Here is a 22,442-nt window from a genome sequence, read left to right on the forward strand (position 1 = left end):
AAGAGGATTGGCATTGAATTGAAGGTGATACTGTCATAAGTATTAAATGAATATCAGTCCTCGGACAAGCAGCAGTCATGACTGCTGTTAAACACCTTTCGTTTCTCAATCGTCCAGGAACCCCTGAGGTTTCTGCAGAAGAAGGCCTTGGTGAAGCCCAGCTGAAGAAGAGTGTGGCCGTGATGTTTCATTTTAACTTTGAATCTCTCTCCGTTGTTCTCTACAATGCTGACAAGAACCAGGTTGGTGACAATATTCTTGAAAGCCAGTTTTCCTGGGACCCCTAGGGATGGCATTAAAAAAAATCACAGGCCAACTAGATCAGTGTGGTCCAAAAAGGGGAGAGTTGGTTCCAAAACTTGTGAAATTTTATCTTTGAGTTTGGTATCCATTTGTGCGTGCCTCTTCATACATGCATGCACTTGCGCGCGCACACACACACACACACATACACACACACACACACTGTTGATCAGGCCTCCGGCCTCCCTTGTTCCATTCCAATTCCTGCCACCCTCCCCCTCTTACTTCTGATATTTTGGGGGCTTTCTCCACTGACAACTTGGGTATTATGATGTCAAAGTCTTTTAAGACATTTTTTTTTAAAGAGATTTCTTCTATGTAAATCGAATTTGGTTATTTTAATACAAAAAGTCTTCCATCCGTGTTCTTTCTCTGTTCGGGTAGATAGCCCAAACTAAGAGAAGTGTCAAGTCTCTGAGCTGTCTCTTTATCTCGGCCATTTTTATATATTGTAGAAATCTCAGCTTTCGCTTCACAACAGCCAGTTATGTCTCGGAGAGCTCCGGCTGCATCTCATGAGATCATCAGGACAAATGTTTTCGGATGGCTCTATAGACGTCATGACTAAGATGGAAACGTCTACATTGGATGATCTTAGAGAAGGGATTGAGAAAGCAACTGCAAGGTCAGCTCTCTAGCAGTCATTTGAGAACGCCACATCTCTGCCATTGGTGCTTTGCTTAACATGCATGGCCAGCCATTAAAAAAATCTACATGGAGTATGGAATTTGTTTGAAGGTCTGTTGAATCCAAGGCCTTGCAGATGGTGGCCTTCTCACTAGAAATTCTAAGGATCCTAACCTCAGGATAATTGGAGGATGCAAAACTGGATTCATCTGTTCCAAATTCTTCTGTAAATTCAACCGTCTCCTCTCTTAATGCATTTCTGTTTTGCAGAATGCTAGCCAAAAAGGACGGGAAAGCTGATAGTGTCATGATTGACATCAACTACAAGCAAAATAAAAATGGGAGTGACATCGTAGCTGTCTTGGACCAGCTGTATTTGTGTGCCAGCATAGAGTTCTTGCTGACCGTGGCCGACTTCTTCATTCAGTCTGTGCCTGCAGCCAAACCAGTGGAAATACCGGCCCAGTTCGCAGTGAAGCTGGCTTCCCAGGGAAAGCCTAAGCCTGAGAAAGGTCAGCAGACAGAAAGAATTCCCCCTTGAAATTCTTACTCACTGGGCAGATTTGTGCTCTTAAGGCCACTGGCTGTATTTTCAGTTTTGGCCTGGATGTGTTGCTCCCTGGTCAGAGCAGAAATACCAGAGCAGTGACTTAAGCACAGGATTGCTTTATTTTTATTAGCCACGGCAATGATGGTGTATGTTATTACTCTGTTGTGATAACCATTTAGTAAATACATAAACTAAATTTAAACTTTTGCAACTGCAGCTGCGCGATCAAACATTTCAGTGAAAGCACACATCTTGGATCCAGAAATTGTGTTTGTGGCCAACTTGACCAAGGCCGATGCGCCTGCCTTGGCAGCCTCGTTCCAGGGCAACTTCATGCTGTCAGGGGGCTCTGGGGCACAGCAGCTGACTGCTCAGGTTCTGGACCTCAAGGTGCTGGCCTGCCCCTTCCTCCGGGGTACAGCAAAGAAGAATGTCACCACGGTGAGCCCCCTGCTGGGATCTACTCCTTTGTAGCGGACTTTTTTCCTGCAAATAGGAAGGGGGCATTGACCCCAATATCTTGCTGGTGTTCTTTTAGGTGGTGCAGCCATGTTGTTTAGCTGTGGAAGCCACGATGGATCCTTCTGGAGTGCAAAGGATAGATGTGAACATGGACACATTGATTGTGAAAGTTAGTACAAATTACATTCGCTCGCCCTGATGTTTAGGTTTATTTCTAGAAAAATCTGCAGCTGAGTTGCGATCTGCAATGCATAGAGTAGAAAATCCAGTATTCCAGGTAGGATTCCTGCAATACACACACAGTCCTTGGTGACAATGTACCTTCTGAATCTCACCATCGCTCTGAATTTATACCTCTAGGTAAATAGCAGCTCTTCAATGGAGGCTGTTAAGCGGAATGCCCTTGATTTAATTCAGACTTTGACTGTGAAGGCAGGATCCTGTGGCTGGGGAATTGTGGGAGTTGAAGTCCACACCTCTGAAAGTTCTCAAGTTTGAAAAACACTGGTCTACAATTAGTTCATATAATGAAAGTGCATCGCTCAGCTCTCGTTTCCTTTTTTTTATTTTTAAGGTGTCACCAATAATTCTCAACACTGTAATGACTATCTTGGCTGCTATGAAGCGACAGGCCAAGGAGGAAGAATCTGCAGGGACCCTTTGTAATCCTGTAGACCTCTGGAGCATCAAATCTGTTGACGAGTGCCAGAGTTGGTTCCTAGGCATTGACATGGCCACAGAAGCCACAGAAGCCCTGCTAGCCAGCGAGCAGAGTGAAAGAAAGGAACATTTTGAGGTGGAGGTGAAATCGGTTCAGGTCACCCTGGAATGCGGCTTGGGACATCGCACTGTCCCTTTACTGTTAGCAGAATCTGCATTTTCTGGAACCGTGAAAAATTGGTCTTCTCTCATGTCAGCCAGAGCTGATATGACACTGGAGGTACGTAAACAGGGTTGATGATCCCTTTATATTTGGGCCTTGAACTTGTAATGGGTTTCCATGATGACTCTTGAGTTTGGTTTTGTTAGTCAGGAAGAGAAAGATCTCTGTTCTTCAGCTTTGTGTTCCATCCTGCATTCCAGATGCACTATTACAACGAAATCCATGCTCTCTGGGAACCTCTGATAGAACAAGTGGATAGGGAAGGACATCGCTGGAACTTAAAGTTGGAAGTAAGCAATCATTTAATGTTCCTTTTTAGCCATCTGTTTTCTGTGCATGATAAAATCACTTTTACGCAATTCTGGGTAATTTACTTGGATTTGGGAAATACTGATTTAAGCATTAGGAATTTCTAAAGTAAGAATTTGCTTCCCTTTAAATTCACATTTGCCTCATCTTGTTATTTTTCTTCCTATAACATTAAAGGAACCCGTTGTCCACATTCATAGGTCTTCATTTTATTCTGGGGAAATAAACAAGTTCATATTTTGACCTTTATTCTAGGCATTCATAGACCAGAGGACGAATTCCTGTCCAAACTAAAGCTGGAAAAGCAAATCGGGCCTTCCCCGTGATTCAGGTAGGCATTTATTGGACTTTCTCCTTTTCCTTCTTAGATGAAGACAAACCCTGAAGAGGACAGAGGTCTGTTGCCAGGAGATGACTTTATCGTTCTACCTGAACCCCAGCAGTTGATCTCTGTCTCGTCAAAAGATACCATGAACATAACAATATCTAAATGTTGTTTAACTGTCCTTAATAATCTAGCCAAGGTAAGTTTGATGAGACAGGAGAAAGAACCCTTCCTCTCACACAGTGCAGGTTTCATCACCGTTCCTAAAGTAGTAAATATTGGCTTTATTGTTAGGGCTTCTCGGAAGGAACTGCTTCTGCTTACGACGCCACTTTGAAAGACAGGGCTCCCTTCACTGTCAGAAACGCTCTGGGAATCTCTGTCAGAGTCCACGCCTGCAGAAGCCTCCAGCTTGTGGGATTCCCCAAAAGTGCTACCATTCACGAGATCGGACTTGGTCAGAGCTTAGAACTGGAATATGCAACCTCGAAGTCCCAGAACAAAGGAAGGCTTAGCGTCTTACGTCGCCAAGACAGTTCTCTGTTAACTTTGAGCTTTGGTAAGGTTTTGTAGCTGTTCATTGCTATCATCGTATATTTTGTTTCCCGACCCTATTTTTCTGTTTTATTTTTTTCACCTTTTAAGTACTTGTTATATGTAGTATATTTGTTGTCAAGTGCCGGGGAAGTCAGGAGCTTCAGGCAGTTCAAATGAGTATAAAGATTTATTGCAAGCTTAAGCTCTTTACAAAAACCTGAGCTACTAACGGTCAAGGGAAATGAGCGGGAATTAAGAAGGCTTTCAAGGTGGGCTAGACTTAGAACTCCTGCAGGCGGGCAGGGACTCCTGGCTTATGACACGTTTGACCCCTCTTCTCTCGGGCTCAGCCTGGTCATCTCCTACATCTGTGTTATAATTTGTGGGGTTTTTTCCCCCCTTTTCTGTTATTTTTTTAAAAAGGAATAATAAATAAATTAAAAAACACAGAGCTTTGGTAAGGTGAAAGAAGTATTTCCAAATGATTGAGAATGATTTTCAGACAAGAACTTTTTAAAATGCTTCCTTTCAAACTAGCATGGTTTACCACAGTTCTGTGACAATAAATATTTTATTTTCCTTGTAAGCAGATCAGCTTACGAACACTAGCTGTAAGCTTCTGGAGCGTGAATTATATAGTTGAGTTGTAAACTAGTTTTATTTTTTGTAAGAAAAAAAGGTGAAGGGATAACATAAAGACAATTGTTTTGATGCAAATCAGGGCCTGAAGGCTACAGTGAGGTGTCAGCTGTTCCCATAGCCAAGCCAGGAAGGAGGCTCCACAGTGTGAGAGCGCCCCAGAGCAGCTCCTCCAACTCGGTCGTGGTGCAGATAGACGCAGAAGAAGGGAACAAAGTGATCACCCTGCGCTCCCCTCTCCAGGTAAATTGTGGTGTTGTGATCCTGCTTCAGTGAGTGAAGCCTTGCACACATTGCGTGTGCAGTGAAAAAGCGATGCTTTCCTGCAGCATTGATCCCATGTGGAAAATCACACTCCTACCAACACTGTCAGGGCAAAGTACTGTATAAAAACAGAGAAGACCCCACTCCCTTCTAGCAGTGATGATGCTCCCTAGTCGGGTCATGAAATGTCTGCAAGAAAACAACCAAGCTCAGAGACCATCGGGAACTCTACAATTCAACCCTGAACTACAGAGATTCTTTTTTATTGGAACGATTAATTTATTCATGTATTATTCATATTCTGCTTTCCATTTCAGATTAAGAACCACTTCTCTGTCCCATTTATAATCTACAAATTTGTTAAGGATATTAAGCAATTGAAGCCTTTAGGTGTGTCTCTTCCAGAAGAGGAATTTCATGTTCCATTAGACTCATATCGGTAAATATTTCACTTGTTCAGATACTTAAGCAATTCTCTTTACTGCAAAATATTCCAAGGGGTTGGGCTTTCTTTTCCCCCGATGTCTTCTGCATTCTCTGTGATTGGCTTATTAGATGTCAGCTGTATGTTCAGCCAACGGGCATCTTAAAAGGCCAATATGAACCATCCACAACCTACATATCTTGGCAAGAAGAACTGCACAGGAGTAATGAAGTTATATGTGTACTTCAATGCCCGGCCACCGATACCAGTTTCCCGCCACTCCTATTGAAAGCCACGGCCGTGCCCGATGAGCTGAACTTCATTGCAACTCACAAGGAGAACTGGGAGCCGGCCTACATTATCCATTTCTACCCCACGCTTACTCTGCGGAATCTTCTACCTTACTGTTTGCGATACATCCTCGAGGTACGTTAGCCAAGAGGGGCCATGACATAACTCGAAAAGGCCCAGGTGATTTCAGCGTTCAGTAAATTCCCATCCTGCTTACAATCTCTTTGGATTGTTGCCTTCTGGCAGAAGATATAGAGTATTTAAAACTCGGACCACACGTTTTCTGAATAGTTTTTATCCCAGAGCTATAATTGCACTTAATAATGAACTAAAGGGCCACCATCAGTGAACTGTTGGACAGTATTACTTGGTCTGTTGGGTGGATGTTTGGGTGGTTTTGGGGGGGGGAATTGTGGTGGGTGGGAGTGTGTTTGGGGATTATGTGTGTGGGACCTGGTCTTTGGGTGTCACGTAAATTTCGTTGTATGCGTATACTGTGTGTACACATACAATGACAATAAAATTTATTTATTTATTTATAAATTCCTTCCTTTGTTCCTCTTTTTTTTTTTTGTCTTTCTTCCACAAATCTACTTACTGATACTTAACTTTGCCCTGGCTGCCTTTAGCTCTCTCCATCTTGTTGAAAGGGAAATAGTTTTTAGAAGTATTTTAAAAATATGGTGATGAATTGGAGAGCATATTTTCCATTCTTTTTAAAAAGCCCCAACTTCAGTATGCTCTAGGATACATTTAGCACCTGTAGCAGTCTGGGTGGGTGCACAAGGAGGAATTCATGAGCAATTGTGTCTGAGACAAGTGTAGACCGTCTAGTCCACTGTTTCTCAGCAACTTTCAGAGGGGTGGACTTCAACTCCCAGAATTCCCCAACCAGCATGGAAGTTGAAGTCCACTCCTCTGAAAGTTGCTGACGTTGAAAAACACTGGTCTAGCTGAGCTGGAGCATCTCAGCTAGGAATTGTGCTATAATATTGAAATTCTACCATGGGGGATGAGGCCTACTTCCAATTTACTGCTCCTATTTGTTTTTCATACTCAGCCTGGAAAAATTACAATCATTTTTTACTTCCATACTGTTATAAACAGTATGGTGTCCTCAAGTTGTTTTTGCAATATTTAATTGTTCATTGCAAACATAAATTCTGTCTAAGTGTCCCAAAAAGGGCTTTTCATCCACGTCCATCCTGCCCCGTCCTCATCTTTCAGTGCTCTTTGCAGGGAACAGCAGAGGCCCACGAGCTGCATGAAGGAAGCACTGCCGATGTTCTTCACTCAAGAATCAACGGGGAGATCATGGAGCTGATCCTGCTCAGATATCAGGGGAGAAACTGGAACGGGCACTTTCGTGTCCATGACGCACTGCCAGAGTTTTTCCCGGTCTGCTTCAGCTCAGATTCTGCAGATGTGGTTACGATGGATATTTACATTCATGTCAGGAAAGTCGGCACCCACATGATCCTCTCTGTGTATAGTCCCTACTGGATCATCAACAAGACTTCCCGGGTTCTCCAGTACCGCGCTGAGGATATTCACGTAAAACACCCAGCAGACTTTCGGGACACCGTCTTGTTCTCCTTCAAGAAAAAGAATATTTTCAGTAAAAACAAGGTATGAGGCCAAGCTTCTGTTCAACTTGCCTGAAGAAGTGGGCTCTGTAGCTTTGGTGATTTTCATTAATAGCATCTTTTGCAATTTGGAAAGGTTGGGCTCGACCTGCTTATAAAAATTGCCTGCTTCATTTGGCTAATAGCCCACTGTTGTTTTTGAGGAAGCTCCAATATATTTAATCAGCTTGGTATTGATTTGCCCTCTAGACAGTGCCGGACTAAATGTTTCCTAATTAATTTTATAGCTTTATTTTTTCTTATTTGGTTTTACTGATTTGCACTTTATTGCAGATTTCCCTCTCATTTTTCTTAATAGGAAATGAGCAATTTGAATGCTGTTTTGAATGGATCTCAATTTTCTTTGTTTATGCCTGCAGCTATCCAAGTGTGGATCCGCTCTCTCTCACTCTCATTGTCACCTCAGTGGTGAATTAAAGTTTTTGTCTCTGTCTTTTTGGATGGTCAAGAATGTGTGAGATCTGATTTCTTGTGATTTTCTACACTTTCCTTTCCAACAGTCATCACTTGTGGCTTATTGCAGTAAACCTGAAGCATAATTGTAGCTTCGTGCTATTAGGAACGACACGTCTGATTTACACGTCTTGTTTTCTATCCTCCAAGTCCGTTTGTCTTCCCTTTTGTCTAGATCCAGCTGTGTGTCTCAACCAGCACCTGGTCGAGCAGTTTCTCCCTGGATACAGTAGGAAATTCTGGATGTGTGAAGTGTCCAGCCTTCAGCATGGATTTTCTGGTATGGCTGGCTTCCTGCACTTGCTTCCTGCTTTGACTAATTGCTGTTGTTTGTTCCAGCCGTAGGTAATAAAATCCTTGCCCTGTTCTTCTCTCAATGGATGGGATGGGATGGGGTGAGTCTTGGTCAGGAGAATCAGATTCCCTCATCCTGGCAGTGCGTGGCCAAAACCATCCCTTCTTCTTCTTGTGCCATATCTGTTATCGGACGTTGGCGATCATGTTGGCGATGAGTCTTCTTGAAACACAAACTGTAATATCATTCTGCAGGTTGGCGTTACTATTAAAATGAGCAGCTTCAATCTGACTCGGATCATCACTTTGACGCCATTCTATACCATAACAAACCTGTCTTCCTTGGAGCTGGAATTTGGAGAAATAGGACCTGATGGATCGTTTCCTACTAATAAGTGGAATTACTTCTCGCCCTCAGAGGTAGTATTTGAAGGCTGGGTTTATCAGTTAAGCTGGCTTGCTCTTAATGCCATGTTTTTTGAAACAAGGGCTTATTTTTAATTCATCTGAGTTTTTAGTTGTAAACATAGTTGCAATGTTAGCAGTTCAGTGCCAGCAGCATGACTTGAAAAGAGCTCTATGGTTAAGAATGATGATTGCTTATTATTGCTCTCTGATTTAATCTGAATTGCTGGTTGGGACACTAAAGCAGCACATTCAGCTGGAGATCAAAGTGGCAATGATTGTCTTGATCACCAAACTTCACAACCTTCATCTACGGCTAATGTGGAATTTGGAGTGCCATGTTCTCGGAATAGCTAGAGGGCTCCAGGTTGGAGAACGTGCCAACTCCAACTTCTTACAAGAAATTAATAAAAACAATTGGCATCCTTATTTCCTTATCTAGCCCTGTTCCCTTTTTTCTGCTAGTGTGTTGCATTTTGGCCTGAAAGTCCATCTGGCAAGCTGTGCATCAGAGTGAGTGGCTCCGAGCAATTTTCCAGACCCTTCTTCTACAACCGACAGGACAACGGAACATTGCTGAGCCTGGAAAAGTTGGTAAGATTGCAGATACCTTTGTTCTTCTCTTTTAGGGCATGGAGAGTGACCTGAAGTCCTGGCATGCATGGCTCCCTGGCCTTGTTGATGGGAGTCATGGGCCACAGCAACAGCAGGAGGGGTCTCCCTGCACTTCCGGAGCTGCAGGGAAACTGCCAAAATGCATTTAGTGCACCACTTCTGTTCCTTCCCACAGAATACAGGCATCTTGGTGGACGTCAGCATGGCTGAGCATTCCACTGTTATCAACTTCTCCGATTATTATGAGGGGGCTGCCCCTGCATTGGTCATTAATCATACATCATGGGCGACTCTGAAATACCAGCAGAGGTAGGTGAGAAGGCACCCACGTTTCTCTTGAGCTGTTATCTTCAGTTGTAGAGCACGGGTCATCCCATGAATTTCGCATTTGTGTTTTTTAATCCATGCAGCGGCCTGCAGGAAGTGATGGAACTAAAGCCGAAGGAAGTTAGATTGTTCGTTTGGGCAGATCCTACAGGGATCAAAAAATTAAATTGGGACTATGCACAAAACACAGGAGAACTCGATCTTCTTAAGGTAATCTGTATCAAAAAAACCCTCTGTCAATGTAGCACTTCCACTGCTGTGTTTAACTTATAGCAGTCTCAGTCTCTGTGTGCGCCTTCCTTCCTTCCTTCCTTCCTTCCTTCCTTCCTTCCTTCCTTCCTTCCTTCCTTCCTTCCTTCCTTCCTTCCTTCCTTCCTTCCTTCCTTCCTTCCTTCCTCCCTCCCTCCCTCCCTCCCTCCCTCCCTCCCTCCCTCCCTCCCTCTGGAAATAGCATTTAATTTTTGAATCCTAAAGCCTCATGGCCAATATATTCATTTAGGCAGCTCATTATTTTAGAGCCTAGCAACTCATTTACAGCAACCTTCAATTCCTTTTCTTTGCTAATCAGCCAGTGACTATTTTTAAATTAAAAAATTCACTATTTTAACAAAATAGTACGCAAACGCTTTGCGTTTTGCTGATTACTGTCTTTCACCTTGCTGCTTCTTTCCTGCCCATTCAGGATGAATGTGGGCAGTTTTCGTATAACGCCAACACCCCCATCCACTGGGTCTCTTTCCTGGATGGGCGGCAGAGGGTCCTGCTTTTCACGGAAGATGTAGCTTTGGTGTCCAAAGCGAGGCAGGCGGAGGAGATGGAGCAGCCTGACCAGGAAATCAGCATCGCTCTCCAGGGCCTCGGACTTTCACTGGTCAACAACAAAAGGAAACAGGAGATCTCTTACATAGGCATCACCAGGTAACGTTGGTTGGCAGGAAGCTGCAAGGCGCCTTTTGGTGCAAAGCATTAGCCAGTCATGTTTCCCTGATCAAATGCAGAGAAGCTGCAGTATCACCAATTTAGAAATTAAATAATTAAGAGAGATTTCCATTAATGACATGCAACATATTTTCCTGTAAGGATTTAGCTTCTTATTCTCCCTTTTTTGCAGTTCAGGCATTGTTTGGGAACTGAAACCAAAGCAAAGATGGAAGCCTTTTAACCAGAAGCACATCAACCTCCTGGAACAGGCTTATCAAAGGCATCTCTCTGCACAGGGCACGGAGCCTTCTGGCTGGATTAAAATCAACAACAATTTTGAGGTATGTTGGAGCCACAGATGAAGGACAAGCCCTCCAAGTGGCAGATATACAGTGAGCCTAAGATGCTTGGTAAAATCTCTTCTTTATGACTATCCGCTCCCTCCCAGAAGTGGGAAACACTTCTAGCCGGTTCTTGAGTTGTGGGGTCCTTGCTGCTCTCTCAGCTCAGTGATTTCCTTGCAGACATTTCATTACCAAACGGGTAACATCATCAATGCTAGGCTAATGCTATTCCTGAGTTTATGGCAGGGCATTTGGAAGTTGAGAAACACTGTTTTAGATTCTGGACAACCAAGAGCATATGCTAGCATTTAAGGTTTGTTGAATAGCAGTAGAATCAAGATTAGTGAGGCTTGACTCTGAGCTCCTGAACAGTGCCTGACGTGGGCCTTGAAGAAATAGGATGGGCAGCAATAGGATGGGAAGTAGATTTTCAGCGGATCTATTTCTCGGGAATCTCGTTTTGGACTGAAATATCCCTGTATCTCTGGGCATGAAGTGAGGGGCAATACATAATAGGAGTTCTGTATCTATATTTTCTATTTTCAGATAAACTTTGATAAGTTGCCTATGGAAATGCGCCTTCCATTCAAATGCATAATCAAGCGAGACTTTCTATCGGCCATCCAAATTGAATTCAAACAGTCAGCGCATCAAAAAAGCTTACGGGCTCAGTTATATTGGCTCCAGGTACGTGTCTTTGCTTTTAGAGAAGGCTAATCTCTCCCCGGGGATTAAGAGGCTGGGCTTCTTAAAGATGATTGCTGTAAGACCTGCCAGAGTCCCTTATCGCTGTACTTATCCACTGTATTTATCCACTATATTCTAGCCCAGCTCCTAGAAATTCACTTCGTGATGTTCCTGAAAGAGAAAGGACAATAAAAATGTTACAGTTGTATTTTGTAGAAACATTAACATCACAGTTTTCTTCTCAGCAAACCCTTTAATCTGTTGTCACGTGTCTATTGTCTGATTAGTTAACATTTTTGTTAAATAGATGCTGGCACCTCCTGCCTGCAGAGTTACTTGTTTAGACTGGTTAATACTCTCCATATATCCCTGTTCTCTTCCTTTGAAGGTGGACAGCCAGCTTCCCGGTTCCATGTTCCCGGTGGTGTTTCACCCTGTGGCTCCTCCCAAATCTATTGCACTTGACTCAGGTGAGGTGAATTTTTAGCACCAACTGACCAACTAACTCAGGGGTGTCCAGTGTTGGTAACTTTAAGACCTGGGGACTTCAGCTCCTAGAGTTCCCCAGCCAACAATGCTGGCTAGGGAATCCTGGGAGTGAAAATTCACAGGTCTTAAAGTTGCCAAGCTTGGACATTCCTGAACTAACCAAAGCAGGCAAAATGGGCATTCAATTCATCTCTCTCTTTCTCTTTTTAACTTAGAACCGAAACCTTTTGTTGACGTCAGCATCATAATTCGATTTAATGAATTTAGCAAAGTGTTGCAGTTCAAGTAAGTAAATTATATTCAGCAATGTGTGAAACATGCATCATCTCTGTCTGGTTCCCAGCTAAAACAATGACACATTCTTCACATTCGGAGAACAGGCAACACCGATTCCATATTTGTAGCTTTTGGTGTAATGTTCAGAGATGACTTCTTCCACAGTTCTGTCTAGAAGATGAGAAATGTGGTGTCTGATTGTAGCCAGCAGGTTCTCACAGAGAAAATCTCTGGGTGGGGGTCCTTCCTGCTTTCCCCATTCTAGAGTTGCTCTCCTGTAGATTTCCTGTGTCAATTATGATTTCTTTTTGCCAGGTATTTCATGGTTCTTGTCCAGGAGATGGCTTTGAAGCTCGATCAGGGATTCCTAGCAGCTGTGATTGACTTCTTCACACCAGCCACAGACCCGGAAGCTGAAAAGCAGAAGGTAGTCATGGCTGAAGAAGTTGGCATGTCTCCGTCTCCATCTGGGAGGGATGTTTGAAAAGCTAGAGAGATTAAAAAGAAAAGGGGAAATTACCCTTTTAAAAAAGCATAAGCCTAGGCACCAAAAGGCTTGAAAATATTAAGTGAAGAAGTTGCAATAAACAAATGTGAAAATGTGTAAGGTTTGTGCTTGAACCCAGTTGAGGATACCTGTTCAAACTTATTTCTGTTTTAACAGGCTGGGTTGATAGAGAAAGATATTGATGCTCTGAACACAGAGTTGATGGAGTCCTCCTTGACTGACGTATCCACTCTTAGTTTCTTTGAACACTTCCATATTTCTCCACTGAAGGTATGTTTTCAGACAGTAGCAGCTCCTCCCCCAAAGGGGGGGCTGCATGCTGACCCCCCCCTCGGCACAAGGCAGTTGCAGGACCATTGAAAGGGCCGAAGCATTTGCCCAAAAGCTTTCGATTTGTATTGGAGCTTTGAGATTTGCAATTTGGCCCAAGTGCCAAGGCCTTAGCACCAAAAGCACTTATTCCCTCCAGTGAGCACTGCCTGAGACCCCCCCCCCAGGAGAACTACACATCCCCTTCCTCCTTTTCCTGCTTTACATCCTTACATCAGCCCAGCAGGGAGAAAATGGCTTTGTGGCATTCTGGCACTGCTTCCATATATGGTAAACTTTAATTTCTTTCTCCATTAGCTAGCTAACTGGATGGAAGAAAACATCTCTTGGGTTAATTTGGAATAATTTGTGGAAACTGCCTTAAATTCTGTTTGTTTGTTTTTACACTTTTGAGCCTAATGCCTTGTTTTAGAGGATCACCAATTCCATAATTTGCTTTTCATTATCACGACCCTAATAGATGTGGAAGGCATTATTTCTAGTTCTATTTCTCCCTGTCCCCCAATATTTTAGAAGTGCCTTTTTTATCAAATAGGTTTGCATTTAAATTTCTTAAGTTCTGTGCAGAAATGCTAAATTGAAAATTCAGCAGAATATGCCTTACGGAATTCTCTGATTCCCTCCTCAATTTAATAAAATGCTAGCTTTGAAATACGGTTGATGTTCAACTTTTTTGAAAGGAGACTGGGTGAATATGAAACTTTGGCAGAAGTAAACCCATGAAAAAGCTGACAGAAATAGTTTTTTTAAAAGTATTTAAATGAATCCTGCATTCAGCAAAGCTTAATAACTAACAATGGCTCTCTTCTTCTTGTTGTTGTTCAGTCGCTCAGTCGTATTCTATTCTTCGTGACCCACCACAGCGTGCCAGCCCCCCCTCCCCCACTGTCTCCCAGAGTTTGCCCAGATTCACGTTCCTTGCATCAGTGACCCTTTCTCCGCCGTCCCCTTCTCCTCTTGCCTTCCATTTTTCCCAACACCAGGGTCTTCTCCAAGGGGTCTTTTCTCCCTCCCCATTTGGTGGCCCAAGTCTTTGAGCTTCAGTGGCTCTCTTAAGCGCCACTTTCTCTCTTGCCAGCTGCATCTAAGCCTTTCCTTGGGCTCCGGCACTGAAGCGTCTGAGTCGGGCCAGGGCGACATGATCGCCATCCATTCCGTCAATCTGCTCCTGAAGAGCATCGGAGCCACCCTGACCGACGTGGATGACCTCATCTTCAAGTAAGGGGCTTCGGGATTCATCTCAGGAGGCTCCTGGGAATAGAAGCAGCCCAGGGACCTTCCGGTGGCTTGGACCATTACTCACACCCGGTAGGGTCTATATACACATGGATTCCTGTATTTCCTGGGCTCTGTGCTGCTCCTGTCAGTCCACATTTGGAGCAGCAAACAGACCCATTCGATAAATAAGGTTTAAAAAATCCATACACAACAACATGAAAATTACACTGCCCTTCCAAGGCAGAAGATACAAACTCCATTTAAATTAAGTCCCGAACCAGGGATTAGATTTCATAATGTATCTACCCACAAAGCTGGGGCAGGTGGTAGCTTTTCTAAAATGCAGCCCTGAAGATCTCGGGTGGGATTTTTAGGTCCCTGCAAGGAAAGACCGGGAAGGAGCTCCTGCTTGCCCAGTCCAGACAGACAGGGACCTCCCAGAGACAGACAGACCTGAGCCATGAGGGGTTTCAAGGTGACAGCCAGCATCTCGTCACCCTTCAAACATGCCTTAGACCAGTGATGGCGAACCTTTTAGAGACCGAGTGCCCAAACTGCAACCCAAAACCCACTTCTTTATCACCGGGTGCCAGGTGGGCGTGGCTGTGGTCATGGCAGACTTGGTGGGTGTGGCCAAGGTGGGTGTGGTCACCTTGATGTTGCTCGTGGGGAGGGACGCCTGTGGGGGCTGGGCAGGGTTGGGGGAGATCCAGGGGGTCTCTGGCAGGTGGGGCAGTGGGCAGGAGGCTTGTCCTGTGGGGTGAGGTGAGGCAAGGCAGGGCGGGGGTGCCATTGTCGCAGGGCAAGGTGAGGCAGGGGACAGGGTGGCTGCTGCCTGACACCATCGGCCCCCCCACACAGAGGCCAGTGAGCGCATGGGGGCCAATAGTGTCCGTCAGCAGTCACAGCTTGCCGGCTCCTCAACCGGCACTCTCTGGGGCTCCACAGCCCGCTGCCAGCAGTTCAGAGAAACCGCCTCTGAGCTGGCTGGCCGGCCGACAGCTGAGGAGGCGATGCAATGGGTCATGCCAGGGAAAAGGAGAGCATGCGAGGCCAGGAGAGATGGGAGGGGGGAAGGGAAACCAGCCATGCTGGGATGCATCCGGCCACGTGGAACCTTGGCAAGTTAGCAGGCGGCTGGTTGAAGAGGGGCGGTTGCCATCTCCGGGGCATGGCACGTGTGCCCACAGAGAGGGCTCTGAGTGCCGCCTCTGGCACGCGTGCCATAGGTTCTCCACCACTGCAGTGAACCTTTGCAGGGCTGATCACTTCTCCTTTCCTTGCCATCACATCTGCCGATCCTGGGGCTTGCTCGCAGGGCAAAGAATTTATCCCAGGCTCTTAAATGGTGAGGAATGTCAAGTGAAGCCTCTTGTCTAAATCTGATTTTGACCCCCCGATCTGCTTCCTGGAAAGCTTGTCAACTCAGCTGGGTTTCGGTAGAATGGGACGAAGATAGTCTGCTCCATAGAATAGATTCTGTAAGATTCCGTAAGATTCTTTAAATACAAAAGAGTAGATTTCTAAGCAACAGGTAGCCATTGTTCTTCATGAGGTTGCTTATCTGCTGCTTTTAGGCTTGCTTTCTTCGAAATCAAGTATCAGTTTTACAAGAGAAACGAATTGCTGTGGAGAGTCATTGGCCATTACAGAGGGCAAGTAAGTTGGCCCTGTTCTTTACCCCTCCCTTCTTCTCCCTCCCCCTCCCCCCATTAAGCCATTGCGGTTTCTCTTTTGATCTGAGAATCCCTCCTCCATTCACTCTGCTCCTCTCCTGCTTTCAGGATTTGCCTGTGTATAATTTCAAACACTCCTTTTTTTGTAATCTTTTTTCCCCTTTAAAGTTCCTGAAGCAGATGTATGTCCTCATGTTGGGGCTGGACGTGCTGGGCAACCCCTTTGGCTTGATCAGAGGCCTTTCGGAAGGGGTGGAGGCCCTTTTCTACGAGCCCTTCCAGGTACGATGGTTGACAGCAGAAACTCCTGGAGCCTGGGGTCTGGGGAGGTGCCTACCCACCCCAGCAAATCCTCCTGCCCAAATGCAGTTTTAAGAGAGCCCTGAAGACCCACGGGGGGGGGGGGATCCATGAAATCTCGGCTCTCCTTCCTGACTTCCACCAGGGCTGCTGCCGGTTGTGCGAAAGGGATCAGGATGTGAAATGCCCTGAAGGCTCCCCTCCTCCTTTGCCTTCTCCATGGGTGCTCCAGCAAGGAGCACATGCGACAGCCATGGGGTTTTAAGTAACTTATTTCAAGGGTTCAGCTGCTGTCTGAGCCCTCCACAGCCACAGTCATCACTGAACGCTCGGCTTGGCTCTCAAAATCCGCCCTGGGCTTCTCTTTAGGGAGCCGTCCAGGGACCCGAAGAGTTTGCCGAGGGGTTTGTGATTGGCGTGAGGAGTCTTCTTGGCCACACTGTCGGTAGGTGGGGCACCTTCAGTGGGTTACCTGGAGGAGCTTTCTTGAGCTGCTCTCCACCTGCGGCAGGTGAGTGTCCCTAAGCTCCCCCTTGGCTTGCAGGTGGCGCAGCAGGCGTGGTGTCCCGCATCACCGGCTCGGTGGGCAAAGGCCTGGCTGCCATCACGATGGATAAGGAGTTCCAGCAGAAGAGACGGGAGGAGATGGGGCGCCAGCCGAAGGACTTTGGGGACAGCCTCGCCAAAGGCGGAAAGGGCTTTCTGAGGGTAGGGTGTTTTTTAAGATACTCCTTGGAATTCTGGGTTTTTTCCCCTACTATATTAAATTAGCTCCACCTCCAATCCATGTTGCATTTGTTGCGTTTTCTCCTGCTTCTTAGTAAAAACCATAGGCCACCTACCAAAACAACTGAAATAGAACTATTAATTATATGCAGTAACATTGTGTTTTGATATAGTTTTCAAGTGTATTTTCTGTTAGGCGTTTCCTAGACAATTTGGGGACAAGACGTACCGTCCCTCTCTGTGACCTTCATGCGTGTGTGGGTGAGGGTGGCGGGAGAGCTTGTTCCAAGGTGGGGATTGAGTTATTTTTCTCCAGAGAGCAAGCTGTGTACAAATCGCCTTCAATGGCCCGAGTGAAAGTGGACAGTGATGTAGAATGCAATTAGAATTTTTAACACTACAGCATTAGCACCTTCGTCTGTGCACCAGAGTTTTCAAGACATGTCAGAAACGTGAAACTGGGTTGAAATTCCTATGCCCTTTGGCTTCTTCTGCCGAGCCAGACGGGGGCTCAGGAGACCTCCTGGAACTCGCAGGCAAAGGTTGCAGCCTTGAGAGGCTGGATGACCTCCTGCCACGCAGAGCTGTGATGCCTCTGCTCTCCGGGGCGTAAGCCGATTCCAGGCAGGCCGGCTGGATTCATGGAGGTACTCCTAGAACTGACATCCACCCTTCTCCTGGCTAATACGACAAGCTAGTTTCTCAAATTATAATCTCTTTTTTTATGGACTGGGCTGTGTTTCTTGGCAGGCTTTATTATCAGAATTTCTGGTTCTGGTGAATTGTCTTAAGATGCAAATTTGAGTAGACTAAATCCACTTTAGTGGAGGGTTGTGGTGAAATTAATGTGCCATTCCAACCTGCAATTCCATCTTTTCCCCCCCTGCTTTCTTGAAGGGAGTTGTCGGCGGAGTAACTGGGATAGTCACAAAACCTGTAGAAGGTGAGTTCACTGGAGTTAAGGTAATTCTCACAGAATTCAAGCAGCATATAAATGGTAGCAACGTTAGTAACTGCTTTGCGGCAGGTTCCATTTAAGTGTCCCTGATTTGAGTCATTACATGAAATGAAACATGAACCAAGAAATAAACAATGCTAAAGAGTGAGACGTTAAAGAGAAAGCCAACGCTTCTTGCAGATGTCCTGAAATTAAAGTGCTTTGAATTTAGTGGCCCTGTCTGCAGTCAGAAAAGGCCACCCTGTTTTTCTCACTCTTGATCCCGAAAGGTGCCAAGAAGGAGGGTGCGGCCGGCTTCTTCAAGGGCATCGGGAAGGGGCTGGTTGGAGTGGTGGCCCGCCCAACCGGGGGCATCATCGACATGGCCAGCAGTACGTTCCAAGGGATCCAGAGGTGAGCCCAGCAGCCCTGTGAGGGTGACTCCGCAGGCCTCATTTTTCAGAAGAGGCAGAGGCAGCCTCGCTTAGAAATCAGCATATGAGAACCGGACCCGGGTGAGAAGGAGAACATGGGCACGCCCCACGTCCTCTCCTTTGTTGTGTGAATGGGGCCTTTCGGCGCAGAGCAGCAGGCTGCCTTCTGCCAGTGGCTGCTCCCCAAAAGAGATTCTGGAATGGAGTCTCTCTGGAATGGGCCGTAGAATAATCCGAGGCGATGGATCTTTCCAGCAGTCCCCCACTAGAAAGGACCTCCTTTCCTTTCTCCTCATAGGGTAGCCGAGTCTACCGAAGAAGTCTCCAGCCTGCGCCCCCCTCGTCTCATCCGCGAAGACGGGATTATTCGCCCCTACGACCGAGGCGAGGCCGAAGGTTGTGACTTGTTTGAGGTACAGCGTTCAAATGGGCTGCCTAGATGTGTGTGTGTTTGTGTGTGTGTGTGTGTGTGTGTGTGTGTGTGTATGAAGGGGTGAGTGCAAGCAGTTCCTGTTGCTTTTGTGGACGTTGACTGTGGGGACCCCTTGCCGAAATTGTTCTTTTTTCCTCTTGTTGTGTGAACTTTATACTTGGGCCGCACCCCTTGCTAATGTTTCTTCTTTCTCCCTTTCTCCTTCCATGCATGCTCAACCCCGGCTGGACCCACGGAATCGCCTGTTTTGCTTCTCTTTTCCTGATTAACTTAACTGTCTTTATCTGCCTTGGTTTGATTGAAATGGAAAGACTTAATTCCAGAGACATCCACGGGTTGAGCCTTTGCATATTGTTAATACCAACTTCTGATAGTCTCCACTTCAAAGGACAGGGCAAATATTTCTCAGTGCTAAGAGTAGTGAGCTGCTAGGGAAGGGAGCTCAGGACAGGAAGTGGCTGGAGAGCGAGATGATGGGAAAGGAGGCCAGGGGCCGATGGGCTCCCCTTTGGGGATGAGACCCTCCTTCCACAGTTGTTTGCGCTTGAGACCAAAGACATTTTGGGGAGAGTTATTGCAGAACATCATTTTATAATAGGCAAAGAGGAGGATGGGGGTCTCTGGCTGAGGGTCTTATAAAACCACTGGCATGTCCTGAGCATCTTGCTCTGCACAGGCTTCCCCTGGCAGGTGGCAAAATGCGCACTGTGACATTGTGAGGCCAATTCTGGGCATACTTGTGTGCAGTGTCACAACGTAAGTGCAAAAAAGGCAGCTCAGATGTCATGATGTTCTGATGCACGTTTTGTCATTTCTTCATCAACATGGATAAAAACAGACGGCTGTTTTACTGTGGGTGGATATTTGGGGGTCTTCCTGGGAACCTAAACCAGAAACCTGTGTGGCTTGTAGTTTCACAATCAATCTTCCATCCAAATCTGCCTGGAACATGCACTAGAATGTTTGGTGGGGAATCTGACCATTTCAAACGATATTAACACCCAGAAGTCACTTTGTAGATAGATGGTTTCTTTATAGTCCTGTCCAGGTTAGTCAGTTGATTCTTTTCAAACAGTAACACCTGTGCCTTGATGCTGAAAAGAAAGGATGTATTCAGAAATATGTATTTATTTAACTTTTTATAAATGCATATATTTTCTTTCAATGTACGGTTATGCTACATTAATTTAAAGGTGACAAATTATGTTGGGAGCATTGTAAAATGTTGCAGACATTTTGGGGGATAATGAAAAAAGGGACACACATCTTCCCCCCGAATATGCGCTAAATCCAGTTAATATTGAGAGCGAGAGTGGCTGCTCTTCGGAACAGCACCAGCTGCCCACACAGAGCAGAAAACTGCCCCCCTGCCCTTCCCTGGTATGGAGGTGCTTTCCCTTGCAATGGAAGAGAAGCCTTAGGTTTCTCGACAATGCTTTTCTTCTCATTCCCAAAATAAAGTGAGTTCTTGGTAATATTTCCTGCTTCATGTTGGTGTTCAGTGTATAATGTTGCAAACGTGTACATAATGCTATGAACTGGTGAATTAAAAAAAATTTGTACCTAAACTTGTGAGAACCTTTTTTGAAGGTGGGTGACCGTTGTATCGTCTGCTACTTTCCCTGAGAATTGGGCCCCTGTTTTGAGAAGGGGTGGATAGTCTGAGGTCGCCTTTCAGATAGAGAGAGCTTCAACACCCGTTTTCCCTAGCCAAGAGAGCCAGTGAGGAAGAGGTCGTGGTCCTAAACATCTGGATGGGAACCTCACTGCCAATGCCAGCTGCAGGGGAGGGCAATTGGGCTTGACCTCCTGTTTCCACCGAGTGCCATCTTTGAATTTTCATGGGCAACTTTTGTTCTTCTCTCGTCAGCCCATTTTGGCGCTCCCTTCTCCCTTCCCTGCTCTGCTCTCAGCGGGGTCAGGACTGAAGGCCTCCAGGTAGTTTCAGTTGAGGCTCCACTTGAGGCTGCATCTCAAATGGGCTCCATTAGCAGCACCTGTAGGGAGGAAGGTCAGTCCAGGACAAGCCAGTTGTGCCTCCTGTAAGAGTTTGAGCTTCGCAGCTCTAATCTAATCCAAAGCATTTTTAACTCCCGCTCCAGAACTCCCACATCAAGAAGCTGGAGGCCGAGAGTTTCCAGTACTATTGTCCACTTCCAGGAAGAGGAAAGACCTATATTGTGGTCACCAGCAGGTATGGCCTTCAGTGGGTGATTTATACGTGAGGAGAGCAAAGAGGTTTGGTTTAGTTTCCCTTCTGCCCTGTGCTAGATGCTCCAGCTGAGGAGCCTCACCCATCTTCTCCCTCTCAGTCCTCCATTATGTTGGCATCATACAGGCAAAGCAGGTGCTTTGCAATTAAACTGAGCCTCCCCGCAAGTAGAATTGGGGCTTTCCTGGGGGGGGGTGCTTTCTACATTTATTCTTTAGTGCAGCGGTTCTCAACCTGTGGGTCGGGACCCCATTTGGGGTCGAACGACCATTTCATGGGGGTCGCCAAACAACGCAGTCCGCCATTTTTCCCCCTTTTTCCTTAGCTGTGCTCCTCCCTTTTATTCTATTGGCTTTTGAAAGCCAATAGAAGAGACTCTCTTGAATAGAGTCCAATTCTATTGGCTTTCAAAAGCCAATAGGAATTGTCCAGGCTGTCTCTGCCCTGCTGAGCCCGCCAAAAGTACCATTCTGCAAATGGTGCTGCGCCAGTTGAGTAGTCCTCGACTTACGACCGGTTGGGGGTCGCGGCATTAAAAAGGTTGAGAACCACTGGTTTAGTGGAACCAAGATTGTTTCATTCAAGTTAAGATGCTTTGATCTCAGACACGTTGTGGATTGTTTCTTCTGAAAGGGAAGTCCTAAAGTACCTTTCGGTCCCTCTAGGAGAGTCCTCTTAATAAAAGAAGTGGAGATCCTAGGTCACATCACCACAGACTGGGATTACCTATATGAAGATTTTACACGGCCACCCAGTACAGATGAGAACCTCCTGCAAATCTTCGTTCAGGTAAGAGAGTCTGGTCTCGGCATAATAAGTCTGACCAAAACAGCCCTTAACAGCCCCAAACTCTTATGAATCAGCAAACAAGCTCGCTAGAGTAATACAAACCCGGAACCAAAAGCTTTACTGTGTTTCAAGGATATATTTTAAATCAACTCTGTGCCATTGATTTCGGCTAGTTGAGTGGTAGATTAATGCTGCATCTCCTTTTGTGAGCAAAGTAATAATTTTACTCCTTAAAATAATAAGGAGTTCAAAATGCGTTTTCGTTGTTTTCAAGGAGAGACCGAAGTCCATCCCGCTCTCTCATCTTCATCAACATAAGACATTACTGGGAAAATGTGGTCCTTTATGCACTTTCATGAAAACATTTGCCCTAATAAAAGTCTTCAAAGTATTGGAAGACTCTCTGGGCAAAAACAATAAAGGAGTTAACTTTGGATGTGAAACTGTTCCAAAGTGAAATCGGGTCAGTGCAGAAATATATTTTGGTTCATTTTCTGACACATAGTTGAATATTTAAGCGTTTTGTGCCATTTCTAACAGGATAAAGGGATACTGCCATTCACCAAAAAGGAGACTTCGGGACAAGAATTAATAAAGAAAATCCGATTCCCAGATGCAGCTGCCGCAAAGGTAAGCCCTCCCCCCCCCCAGCATTCAGCTGAAGGGTCAGCTTGATGCTGGCTGCCCTGGCAGTGCTCGGTCTTTGCCTTTGAAAGATTGTTTCAAGACTTCCTGAGTGAAGTTTTGTACGGCGGGGTCCAGTGCCTCAGATCAGCACATTCATGTCCAGTTTGGTCTGCAGCCTTTC

General features: G+C 45.6%; 1 protein-coding gene across 18 annotated transcripts in view; it reads left to right on the forward strand.

Annotated features, from left to right (window-relative positions):
- The window catches only part of VPS13C (vacuolar protein sorting 13 homolog C), a 60,909-nt gene that overhangs the window by 28,500 nt on the left and 9,967 nt on the right, over positions 1 to 22,442 (forward strand). For 17 of the 18 annotated variants that reach the window (XR_005556346.1, XR_005556347.1, XR_005556349.1 and 14 more), the window contains 36 exons: positions 118 to 242; positions 759 to 928; positions 1,201 to 1,442; positions 1,698 to 1,921; positions 2,019 to 2,111; positions 2,517 to 2,882; positions 3,026 to 3,115; positions 3,503 to 3,658; positions 3,754 to 4,018; positions 4,718 to 4,878; positions 5,217 to 5,338; positions 5,455 to 5,749; positions 6,854 to 7,243; positions 7,889 to 7,993; positions 8,263 to 8,427; positions 8,878 to 9,006; positions 9,203 to 9,336; positions 9,438 to 9,564; positions 10,037 to 10,272; positions 10,466 to 10,616; positions 11,166 to 11,306; positions 11,695 to 11,776; positions 12,011 to 12,080; positions 12,387 to 12,498; positions 12,736 to 12,849; positions 13,988 to 14,127; positions 15,705 to 15,786; positions 15,972 to 16,085; positions 16,473 to 16,548; positions 16,648 to 16,811; positions 17,727 to 17,772; positions 18,057 to 18,180; positions 18,499 to 18,613; positions 20,736 to 20,827; positions 21,511 to 21,634; positions 22,175 to 22,264. Coding sequence is in view for 12 of the 18 variants with exons in the window: in XM_039340081.1 (XP_039196015.1) it covers positions 118 to 242; positions 759 to 928; positions 1,201 to 1,442; positions 1,698 to 1,921; positions 2,019 to 2,111; positions 2,517 to 2,882; positions 3,026 to 3,115; positions 3,503 to 3,658; positions 3,754 to 4,018; positions 4,718 to 4,878; positions 5,217 to 5,338; positions 5,455 to 5,749; positions 6,854 to 7,243; positions 7,889 to 7,993; positions 8,263 to 8,427; positions 8,878 to 9,006; positions 9,203 to 9,336; positions 9,438 to 9,564; positions 10,037 to 10,272; positions 10,466 to 10,616; positions 11,166 to 11,306; positions 11,695 to 11,776; positions 12,011 to 12,080; positions 12,387 to 12,498; positions 12,736 to 12,849; positions 13,988 to 14,127; positions 15,705 to 15,786; positions 15,972 to 16,085; positions 16,473 to 16,548; positions 16,648 to 16,811; positions 17,727 to 17,772; positions 18,057 to 18,180; positions 18,499 to 18,613; positions 20,736 to 20,827; positions 21,511 to 21,634; positions 22,175 to 22,264 (5,432 nt within the window). In the remaining 6 variants the exon portion in view is untranslated. Of the gene's footprint in view, positions 1 to 117; positions 243 to 758; positions 929 to 1,200; positions 1,443 to 1,697; positions 1,922 to 2,018; positions 2,112 to 2,516; positions 2,883 to 3,025; positions 3,116 to 3,502; positions 3,659 to 3,753; positions 4,019 to 4,717; positions 4,879 to 5,216; positions 5,339 to 5,454; positions 5,750 to 6,853; positions 7,244 to 7,888; positions 7,994 to 8,262; positions 8,428 to 8,877; positions 9,007 to 9,202; positions 9,337 to 9,437; positions 9,565 to 10,036; positions 10,273 to 10,465; positions 10,617 to 11,165; positions 11,307 to 11,694; positions 11,777 to 12,010; positions 12,081 to 12,386; positions 12,499 to 12,735; positions 12,850 to 13,987; positions 14,128 to 15,704; positions 15,787 to 15,971; positions 16,086 to 16,472; positions 16,549 to 16,647; positions 16,812 to 17,726; positions 17,773 to 18,056; positions 18,181 to 18,498; positions 18,614 to 18,944; positions 19,408 to 20,735; positions 20,828 to 21,510; positions 21,635 to 22,174; positions 22,265 to 22,442 lie in introns of those variants that run through there. The other variant, XM_039340090.1, reaches the window with a different exon arrangement.

The sequence above is a fragment of the Crotalus tigris genome, unplaced genomic scaffold (genome assembly GCF_016545835.1).
Source record: "Crotalus tigris isolate CLP2741 ecotype Arizona unplaced genomic scaffold, ASM1654583v1 scf7180000017741.1442986301:2390832, whole genome shotgun sequence".
Classification (NCBI taxonomy): domain Eukaryota; kingdom Metazoa; phylum Chordata; class Lepidosauria; order Squamata; family Viperidae; genus Crotalus; species Crotalus tigris.